Here is an 11,325-nt window from a genome sequence, read left to right on the forward strand (position 1 = left end):
ACTCCACCACGTCCTTGCTGACATTGTTGGGACATGGTGGCCATCCACCGGCCATCCACCAACCATCCAGAACTCCATCCATCTGGACCATTCAGTGTAGCATGGCGTTTATCATTGAATAGAACTGTTTGAAAATTAGTCTTCATGTACTTCTGAGCCCACTTCTTTTCTCCTTGTGGGCACTGTGGCTGTAATACAGCTTTATCAGTAAGCCTCTCTAGGATCATGCATCCAGAGGTTCTTGGGACTCCAGAGGCAACAGTAGCTTCAAATACCCATTTGCTGGATTTTTCACAGCTGCTCTCTTGATACTATGAATTTGCTTTACAGAAACTTTCCTTAATACGCCGCGTGCGCTCTAAGTCAAACACAAATCTTTCACAGTACACTGATCTCTCTTCATTATTCCTGAAATATCCTGAATTAAGTTGATTTCTGCAGTGGCTTCTAGCTCTAAGTTGGGTGTAACATTACGCCCAGGTGTACGACTTGCAGGTGCAGTCAGCACCTGAGTTTTAGAGTTCAAAAACCAGGCTGTGTATCAGTATTGATAGACGTGATGGTGATCATCAATGCTCTGTTTTGCCCTCAAATAGGAAGCCGCACGCCTCACTATGGATCTCAAACCCCACTGCATGATGGGAGCAGGACACCAGGTCAGAGTGGAGCTTGGGACCCCAGCAATCCCAATACACCTTCCAGGTAACACAGAGCTCAGTCTGTCAGGGTGTGTCATGAATAAATGTTTGTCCTGTTGTTTTTTGGGTGTTTGACATTTTGAGATTTTTGTCTTCCATCAAGGAATGATGAGGAGTACGACTTTGGCTATGACGACGAGCCCTCCCCGTCCCCTCAGGGTTATGGTGGGACCCCCAACCCCCAGACCCCAGGTTACCCAGAAGTCCCGTCTCCACAGGTCAACCCTCAGTACAACCCTCAGACGCCTGGCACGCCTGCTATGTGAGTGTAAACATGAGATAGAAAGAAATAATAAGTAGACGGGGTCATGCTAATACATCTGATTTATGACAGAATCTAAGCTGCCTACATGAGTGTTTGCTTCTGTTTCCAGGTATAACACAGAGCAGTACTCCCCCTATGCTGCCCCGTCACCTCAGGGCTCCTACCAGCCCAGCCCCAGTCCTCAGAGCTACCATCAGGTAGCGCCCTCGCCAGTCGGCTACCAGAACACACACTCTCCAGCCAGCTACCACCCAACTCCCTCCCCCATGGCTTACCAGGTAAGAAATATATGTAATTGTATAAAGTGTTACCCAACGCATGTACAGTTATGTCAAACCGTTTAGCAACAAGAAAACAGTAGAAGTCTAACAGGAAGTCATCTTAATAATAGAACCATATTTCTATGGATTTTAAGCTCTGTGACAAATAAAAAGCTGTACATGCAGAAAAATGTTTAAAGAATATCTAACCAATGTCAGATAATCTAAAGCACCCTCTGCAAACAAGCAGGAGACAACGCACTTATTTTAGCCTTCAAAGCGGATTTCTTTGTTAAAGTGGCTAATCGTCGCTCACACAGGCCAGTCCTAGTCCCAGTCCGGTAGGCTACAGTCCCATGACTCCTGGAGCGCCCTCTCCTGGAGGTTACAACCCTCACACCCCAGGCTCCAACATCGAGCAGGGCAGCAGCGACTGGGTGACCACCGACATCCTCGTCCGGGTCAAGGACTCCTTCATGGATCTGATGGGACAGACCGGGGTCATCAGGAGCGTCACGGTAACAAACACACACCCATGCTAACACATGACCGATGTGCAGTGCTTAACAAATTTATTAGACCACCTGTCATATTTGTCTCAAAGACCATCCAGCATCATGAAGTGCTTTAATGCGGACTCTTTCATTTTTAGTGAGCTCTCCACGTTTTACCATTTTGAACAGGAATGAGGGATTTCAAACTGAATTCACCCAAATTTGAGCCGGCTCACTGGGCTTCTCTGAGAAGTCAGAAATAAATCAAGCATAACATTCAACCACTAAAACTAATTTTTCTGTTCAGGAATGCGAGTAAATAACTATAATTTGACATCTGAATCAAGAAATATTAATGTACTTTACTATTTTTTCAGTTTTTTTGTAAATCAGTAAATTTGAAAATTCATGGATAACAATAATATTTATATTACCCACAATCCTAGAGTGTCATAGCATTACTCTGATTGGCTGAACCTGCATGAAACGTTCAATCCAGGACTGCTGCTTGAAGTGAATGTATGGGCGTTTCTCAAGGAAATAATGTTTGAAGTAAATAACTAGGGTTTGTCAAACATACATGATCATGTAAAAGAAATCAGTTTGTATATTATCCACTTAATACTAGGAAAAACAAAATATATTACCCACAATCTCAGAGTGTCACAGCGATGTCTCTGATTGGTGTGGCCTCCCATTTCAGTTGTGGCTGCTACGACTGAAGTTGAGCTCTGTGGTTAAAACCGATGGAACCACATACGTCACAGAGCACCAGATCAGCCAGTTCGGAATAATTCAATGTCACTAGACTGTTTTATCCTGTAGAAGGCAGTCACTAGGAACATTTTAACACTGAATGTAGAATTTAAGTAAAATGCCAAGATTTAAATCCTAACTGATTAATAAGTTTCATGCAATTCATGGCTAGAAGGTTCTGATTGTTGTGATCCCAACCATTTCTAGATCCAACCAAGACAGAAGCCCACTGGCAAATAAACGTCTGATGATTTGCAGAGTCACTGAACTTCACAGTAAAAGCTCTGCTGTTCTCTCTTGATCATAACATTCCAACAAAAGAGCCCTGCCACATCAGCAAAGGTCCGAATCCAGTAAAAACTTAAATCCAAACGTCCAATCAAATTTACACATCATAGAAACTTCATTGATTCAATCTAGCAGAGCTCAGGAATAACCTGAGTATTTCTGAACAGCTTGAAACAAGCAGAACTTTAGTGATGATATTGGCTCGGGGGAAAAAACTACACGTTACTTATTGACGTCTCTGTGAAGTTAATGTACTGTTTAAGAAGACAGGGTTGGGGTTATAGTACACCATGGGTCTCAAACTCGCGGACCAATTGCGGCCCACAGGAAGATATTTTTTAGGCCCCCCATCAAAGTGTAGTGTTAGTGCGGCCCGCGCCTTTTACGCTCGCACACTACAGCCTCAGTCGCAAAAATCCACCATTTTCTGCTGCCAGTCAACAACACTGCAGCTTTAAAGCCAACAAAAGGCTCAGTTCATATTATATCCATAGTATGAATAAGCATTAAGAGATAAGAACAATTGAAAACAGGTGCCTTAATCCACGAATGCATTTAATTGACACACTGCAGCCAACAAAACATGCTAGTTTGATGTCTTCATAATAAACAATCTTCTGGTTGTTATGTTGAGGGTGAAGGTATCAGTGATTTCTGCTTGGTCCAGGACTCGGGTTCTGTCCGAGTTTAGTGCCAGCAGTAGGCTACCAGGTCTGAGAGTCTCCGCTGCTGTTCCTTAACTCATTCTTTAAACGACGCAGACATCACAGATCACTGATGTGACAGGAAGGGTCAGAGATATGGATAGGAGTTTAAATAAGTCTATAAAGGCATCCAGAGGTTTTTGCCTTGTAAAACCAAACTTCTCCTGAGTGGGATTTAAACAGCTGCTCTCAGGATGATGAATGTTTTCCCTGCGTAATTGTGACGCAGACATCGTCTCTCCCTTTTGAGAGCGACTCAGTTCAATCTCTTGTCTGATTTAATTCCTTATTATTACAATCTATAATGCCAAAGTAATATCAACTAATTTTATTTACATATGTTTTAATTTTATGTCAACAAGAAGTGACATTATGGTCTTAATCACTTAAGTTTAAACGGGACATAGTTTATAAATCCTGGGGCGTATTTAACTCCAGTTCTCATCAAACAGTAAAAATTCCTCTCATAATGACAAAAAAAAAACAAAACTTTATAACTGAACATTTAATCCTAATCTGGACACAGGCATGAGAGGTTGACATGTTTGACCTTGATGCAGCGGCAAATTATGCACGGAGATGGCCCAGTTCATGACGTGTGCAGGGACGTCAGGGGGATTCAGATAGAGTGGACATGCAGAAGAATGACTGTAGGGCTCATACATGTGTTTAAAGTAAAGTTTTCACTCAGCAGGTGAGGGTTTGCAGCTTTATAAACAGTAACAGGGCAGCAGTGCAAATCTCCGCAAGAAAGAGCGAGAGTCTCTCTCTGTCGCTCTCTCTCCCTCCTTTCTCTCTCTCTTTCTCCTCTCTGGACTCTGTGTAGGCAGGCCCAGGCCAGGTTAAACAGGGCTCAGATCAGGTTTTGTTAATAGGTTGCTGTTTTAAAGCCATAAACAGTCATGTTGAATGATATTCCAGTCTTGTAAATTCATCATCAGTGGATTCTAAAACGTCAAAATCTGTAAAACTTGTCATATGTTACAAGGACAGCATATTTTTGCCTGACCTGTTTAGATTACTTGCAAATAAATTCTCCTTCTAAGGTAGCTAATTAACCATTTAGTGTGCAAACATGCAGCACTCATTAAATGGTCTACATCTACACCTACATCTAATATTGGATCAATTTTCTTTCTAAACATTACAGCAGCCTATATGTCAGTTGTTGGTCGTATTGATTTTGCTAAAAAAAATTGTGTGGCCCACAGGACGTCTCGTTGGAGCAGATCCAGCCCTTACCCTAAATGAATTTGAGACCCCTGTGCTACAGCCTCCTCCACTGCTGGAGTCAGAGTCCCAGAACCTGTAGCTCATTCAGAAAGACCCCAGGAATGGGTTTCACTTGAGGCATTTGGTTTCACTGCCAAAAAGCAGAAGAAATGAATAGCAGGATAAACAACTGCACTTAATTGTTCTTAATTGTTGGTGCTGCTGTGAGTTTTGTTTTTCTGTAAAGTGATATGGCTGTTCAAAGTAAAATAAATAACTTGCACTGAAAAGTTATGGAGATGGTTGAATATTTGTATGACTACATTACATCTGAGTTAAGCCTTGCAAAAAAGTGTTTTATTGAATAGATTGAAAACATTGAAATTACATAAAAGCAAACTAACAGAAAAGCTGTTCAAAATCAAACTCTTCCTTTAAAATGCTATTGGTCTTGAGAATCTTAATAGTGTAGGTGAAAGTCTTTTTACAACTCGAATGCTTTATTAGAGAACAGTATACTGTGTACATGCCTTTGGGCTAAGGGCATGTACACAGTATATTCGTTTTTACATGAAAACCTCTGGGAAGTGACTGATAGGCAGAAAAAAAGGCTCTTACACTTATGGCATGGTGGGTTAATGGTTGGGTAATATGATGTGGTGTCGAAAAAAAAATTTCAGTCAAAAGATTTTTTTTGCTTCAATCCCTGATATATGAAGGTACTCATGAGATGTTTGGTGGTTTGTTCTGGGCGCCTGCAAATGTTAAAGAGATTAAAGATAGACTCAAGTTTAAACTGTACCGGAGCGTGAAAGCCAGATGTATATCAGATACCTGACAGGAGCCATGTTTGTATTTTCAGAGTTTGATACTCAGTGTTCAGGCTTGTTTGTGAAAGCCTCGCTGTGTCGGCAGATGTTTTCATTTACTCAGAAGAACTCAGATCAAATGATCTGGTTTCACTTCAGCTGTTTGTGACTAAAGCCTGAGTAATACCTCTGCGTCAAATCAATGTGATAGGACACGCTAAAGCCCTGAACACTACACAGAGACTTGTAGAGTCAGGGATAATCTGCTAAAGTTCCCTCATCTTCTGCTAGACTTCTTGTTAGATCATGAATTAACTGTGATTTACCACATTTCCTGGAAAGCTGAATTTCAGTCTGTTTAGCCACATCCAGGTCTGATTATAGCCAGACCTGTTGGATCCAGAAATCCCTTAAATAGAACCGATCTGACAAAGTGCAGTAGGCTAAAAGATCTCTAACATGTCATGGCGCCATCTAGAGAAATTCAAGAACAGATGAGATCAAAGTCATTGACATCTATCAGTCTGAAAAGGGTTACAAAGTTGTTTCTCAGGATCTGGGACTCCAGACATTCAGAGAAAGCCTTTATCCACAAATGGAGAAAACTGTGAACAGTGGTGAACCTTCTCAGGAGAGGCCAGCCTACCAGCTGTGTCACTGCTGAACAAAACGATTTTTGGCAGGGTTTAGTTTTACTGAAAGCCGATAACAAAGACTGCCGGCTGTGTAGTGGTACCGTAAAAGTCTGTAAAATCCCAAAAATTAGCTGTTTACTTTGTAAACTGTTTTTATAATGATTCTTTGTTGAAATGACCCTTTAGATCTGTCATCACCATCACTGGAAATCTTCACTGATTCTTTGTTTGTGTCTTTGTAGGGAGGGATGTGTTCAGTGTTCATGCAGGAGTCGGAGAAGGTGGTCAGTATCAGCAGCGATCACCTGGAGCCCATCACCCCGACCAAGAACAACAAGGTAACTTCTCGTTCATCTCTCTGATCCATTATTCACCCTAAAATGAAGAAAGACTGTGTAAAAAATGATTGCACGCTCTGCACAGATTTAGCAAACTATTTTAAAGAGCTTAAAAGACAGCATCCTAAAGGAGGAGAGGTGAAACACTCCGTGGGCAGCGAAGGAAAGTGTGGCAGAGGCAGATACTGTTTTAACTGGGAAGTCTGTTTGTTAGGGACAGATACTGTATACAAAGAGGACTGAGAACAACCATCCCGTGCAAGTATCATAGTGTTTATAGCAAATGCTAATTTGCAACACCCGTCTCTAGAGGGCTTTTATGAACAAGCTCATTAACAAGCTGAGGATTAGCTGTCAGGATACAGAATCATGAGTGAAACTCTTGAACAGGGGTGTCAAACTCAAGGCCTGGGGGCCAGATCTGGCCCGTGGAATGATTAAACCTGGCCCACAAGATCATATTTCTATTATAACTGGCCCACCAGTATGAGGTCTGTAGATTTACTCCAGTATGGAAATGTAAACTTAACCTTGATGGTTCAAAATATCCTTGTTAAGCCATCAAAAACCAAAAAGCAAAGAATAAGAAAAATGAGGAAAGTCAGAATTTTGCATCTCACATCACAAACATTGTTGGATATGGCAACTCCATGTGGACAAACCACAATGCAGCCAAGTTGATTGATGGATTAAAATTTTAATAATTCATTTAAAGATATTCTTGTTTTTTACTTAAAGTGACCTTTTTTTTGTGAAGTACCTATTACTTTTTATTGTAAATTGTTTTTTTTTTTCATTAAGATACTTTTTTTGTAGGTAAAATGAATATTTTAACTATTTTATAGTAGAAAGATATTTGTAATGAAAATATATAGGTTTGTAAAAGTAAAATAAATGTTTTAATGTGTAATTTTTGCTTTTCAAAAATGAATTATTTGTTTTTCTCTCACTTGTTAAACTATTTTTTAAGACATCAGTCACAGATCGTCCTTCTGACAGGGACAAGGACATATATAATCCCTTTGTTGAGTCAAAGGAATGCCTCTCGTGTCCTGGCAGGCAGATGAATATAAGCAGCTGTCTGCCAGGATCTGCTTTCTCACATTGGCAGCTCACTGGTTTCTTTGGTAAACAGTGCATGGGTTTTCTTTTGGCAGATGACTTGCCTCAGTGTTTTAATAAGCTTCTAGTGGATTTGATTTATGATAAATCTCTCATCTTCATGTCAGTCTGTGAAGAAGATGCTCTGCTGTTGTGTTTTCATGTTTCATCAGATATGTCAGACTCTTGATGTATGCCTGCTTCACCTGTAAAAGTTGAACCCATTTGCAGCTCAAACAGGGATTCGAGTCGAGTTCATGTGCAGGCTTTAACTTCAGCTCCAGCGTTTCCCTCGGGGGTTTGAAGAGCTGCTGCGCTCTCCACACTTTTTACCACAAACACATCAAACAGCCATTCATGTTCCCTCCTTGTTTCTAGGTGAAGGTGATTCTTGGAGAAGACCGCGAGGCGACGGGGATCCTGCTGAGCATCGATGGGGACGACGGCATCGTCCGCATGGAGCTGGACGACCAACTGAAGATCCTCAACCTGCGGTTCCTGGGACGCCTGGAGCACTGAGGGACGGACATGCCGAGGGAGAGGCGCGGGCATGGAGACTCAAACACAGGATCACAACAACAAACATTCCTCTCTCTCTCTGTAAAACAGTTTCTCCATCATGGGGCCCCTCTGGCCGTTTATTTTAAAGTTTTGGTTAGCTTTACCACCTCCTCTACAGTGCTCTCAGTATGTTTTTAGTGCTTTCTCCATGTTTTGTCAGTACTTTTGCTTTTGTGGACGGAGAAGGGTTAAAAATGTAAATGTAACGTCAATAAACTGTGAACCAGTTGATGTTTGTTGGGTTGATTTTTGGATTCAGAGCAGCTTTTAGATTAGACAATAAGAACTAAACTATAGTAAAAAGCACTGCTGTGGACAGGAAGTATAATATAATGATAGAAAATTAAAATTGTGTTTTTGCCCGTCAGACTGGATCCCTCCACCGCAGATACTGTGCATTGATTTAGCACAGAGAAGGTCATGGAAGGCATGAAGTTTCACCAAAACCAAATTAAATTATCTGGTCAAATTTCAGAATAAAATAAAACGTGTTGACACCAGACAAATGCCAGACCATATTTGACTTTGCTACACTGACAAAACGTTGTAACAGCGCTAGCTCAGCCTGGAGTCAACGGGACAAAAGGATCGGTAAAATTTCTCTAACTGTACTTCTCAAACACATTAGAGTTAACTTACTACGAGCATTCATTAATAAGTATCTTACCTACGTGTTAATCTGTTGTTACTCAACCCTGCTCAACCAAAGAGCCAAATTGTTAATTTTTTTTTTTTTTTTTTGCAAGAGCCACAATCTAGGTGGTGGAAAGTGTCAAAAATGTGTTGAAGAACCAATAAAAAAGTTAAAGCTGGTGAAAAAGTTCAAAAAGTGGTGAAAATGTGATTTAAAATTGGTGTAAAGGGGCAAAATAGGAGTAAAATGTCAAAAACTGAGTGAAAATTTGCAGAATTGGGGAGAAAAAGGGGCAGAAAGTGGCAAAAATGGGTGAGAAGTGACCAAAAAACAAATTTACAGTTGGTAAGGATAGTCTTAAAGAAGCAAAAATGTGTCAAAAAATGATTAAAATGGGCAAAAAGCATATAAAAGGTGAGAAATAATGGGTTGAATCCAGCAAAAAATGGCAAAAAAGGAATACAAGTAGCATTTAATGGCAAAAGGCAGCTTAAATAGGCAAGAAGTGGCAAAAGATAGTGAAAAAAGGCAAAAGTGGGATAAATGTGTCCAGAAAGGGGCAAAAAGTAGAAAAAAGAGGTCTCAAAAATGGGCTTAAAACAGCAAAAATGGATTACAAGTGTCAAAAGAAATATAGGGGCAAAAAATGGAAAAAAGGGATATGAAAATACACATAAAAAAATTGACAAGTCTGAAAGAGCGAACTTGTGGCGAACAAACTGATTAATGACTTGCTATGGATCATTTCTGAGGTCAAAGTTCCCTTTTTCAAGGTTTTCTGGGGGAATGCTATTTTAAATTAAGGCATAGAAGAGCCAAAAATCATCGCAAAAGAGCCACATGTGGCTCCAAAGCCACGCGTTGAGTTTTGCTGTATTAGTCATTAGTAGTAGCTATTTGATTGAAAATTGAATAACTGATAAATTAGAAGCAGCTGGTTTTTCATTTATTTGTTTCTAACGATTCATTTTAAAAATTTTTGGTATTTATGTTGGGATCAAAGAATGCAACGTGAACAAAACGGCCAAGAGTAGTCAGTTTGATTTCATTATTTATTTGCAGGTGCAGGTGTTATGTTCAGAAAAGCATCCCGAAAATCATGTGCCCGTTACTGAAGAGCTCACACTTTGATGATAAACGGAGCACAAACAGACACTTTTTTATGAGGACAAACAGCATCATCCTGATCTGATGACTGCTGCTTCTGTCATGTTGATGGAAGAATGTGTTTATAACTGGAACATTTTCATACTCTTGTTTTTAATGAACATTTATAGCTACATTAAAACTTTTCCCTACATCTGACTGTGTGTAAGCTCTGCAGCTAACATTAGAACCAGTGAGAATAACTGAAATAAACCTCTGACCCCATGGCTTCTAAAGGCTGGCTCAGACCACACAAATTCAGCCAGATTAAGCCCACCTGCAACGTCGCAGCTCACCGTCAAAACTGGCCCAATTTAGAGCGTCAGGAACAACAAACAGATGTGTAGTGTGACGTGTCCAGGACGCCACATGACTACAACTACAAGACTAGCATGTCAGAATTTTTCTTACATTGTCGTCTAGTTTGACACCCTGACCGTGAATCCTGACGTCTACCAACAGGAGAACATTTACTCCAAGGTTATTATAGTAAAACTAAATAACTAAAACTAAAATGTGAAAATCATTTTAAGCCGGGTGTACACTGTGCGATCTCAAGTCGACCATAGGACGGACGTGGCAGAATGTCATCTCACACTGTACAACTGAATCGTTTACGACTCACGACCATCGTGCATGAGTTGTGTGCTCACACTGTGCAACTAAAATCGGGACGGACTGTGACAGAAACCCACGGAGTTTCCTTTCCAAAAAGTCTCACACACTCTGGGTGAAGTGTCTCCATTCATTTTCTCTCTCTATCCCACACACACAAACATCATCACCTTCTGTGTCTGTCTGTGAGCTGCAGGTCTGAGGAGAGGAATATTTCCTGCTTGTTTATTTACTTTATCATGGCGGGGTGCATCAGAAAGTCATTCCAGCCATTGTCAGGGTAATTTAGGACATCGTATGACCGTTTACAAAGGAAAACAATCCCCCAAAGTTGTTTATTTTGTTCGCTTTTCTGTTCTGACTGTGAAGTGTCAGGAGTCGTATGACCAAAATATCAAACACGCCAGAAATCCTCCTGACCACACAAGAGCTGGTCGTACGACGGGCTGTGGTCAGCCGTCGTATGCCCCCGTACACAGCACGAGAAACGACACATGATCCAACTGAGAGTCGTGCGACTCCAAATTCGTGGCTTAATCGCAGGAAAATCGCACCGTGAACACCAGGCTTTAGTTAAACTAAATATAAACTATGCTTTTAAATAAATACAAAAAGTAAAACGAAATTCTATGCTCACAAAACTAACTAAAATCAAATTAAAAACAAAATCTCCTTAATTTTAGTCTTTGATGGTAGTTTACTGACAGACGTGTGCCCAAGCCTGGAGAAAGTAACGTCCCCTGATTTGATTGGAGAAGACATCACACAGAGGTGTTAATTTTGGCAGATATTTTTAATTTTAGTTTTAG

The 11,325-nt window shown here is 40.6% G+C and overlaps 1 protein-coding gene across 2 annotated transcripts in view; it reads left to right on the plus strand.

The window, feature by feature from the left end:
• The window catches only part of supt5h (SPT5 homolog, DSIF elongation factor subunit), a 42,646-nt gene extending 34,297 nt beyond the window's left edge, over positions 1-8,349 (plus strand). For both annotated transcript variants that reach the window (XM_041801588.1, XM_041801597.1), the window contains 6 exons: positions 597-702; positions 802-960; positions 1,073-1,241; positions 1,544-1,741; positions 6,364-6,459; positions 7,939-8,349. In XM_041801588.1, coding sequence (XP_041657522.1) covers positions 597-702; positions 802-960; positions 1,073-1,241; positions 1,544-1,741; positions 6,364-6,459; positions 7,939-8,079 — 869 coding nt within the window. In that variant the 3' untranslated portion in view covers positions 8,080-8,349. The remainder of the gene's footprint in view (positions 1-596; positions 703-801; positions 961-1,072; positions 1,242-1,543; positions 1,742-6,363; positions 6,460-7,938) is intronic.
• The last annotated feature ends 2,976 nt before the right edge of the window (positions 8,350-11,325 follow it).

This window comes from Cheilinus undulatus, linkage group 2, assembly GCF_018320785.1.
Source record: "Cheilinus undulatus linkage group 2, ASM1832078v1, whole genome shotgun sequence".
Taxonomy (NCBI): Eukaryota; Metazoa; Chordata; class Actinopteri; order Labriformes; family Labridae; genus Cheilinus; species Cheilinus undulatus.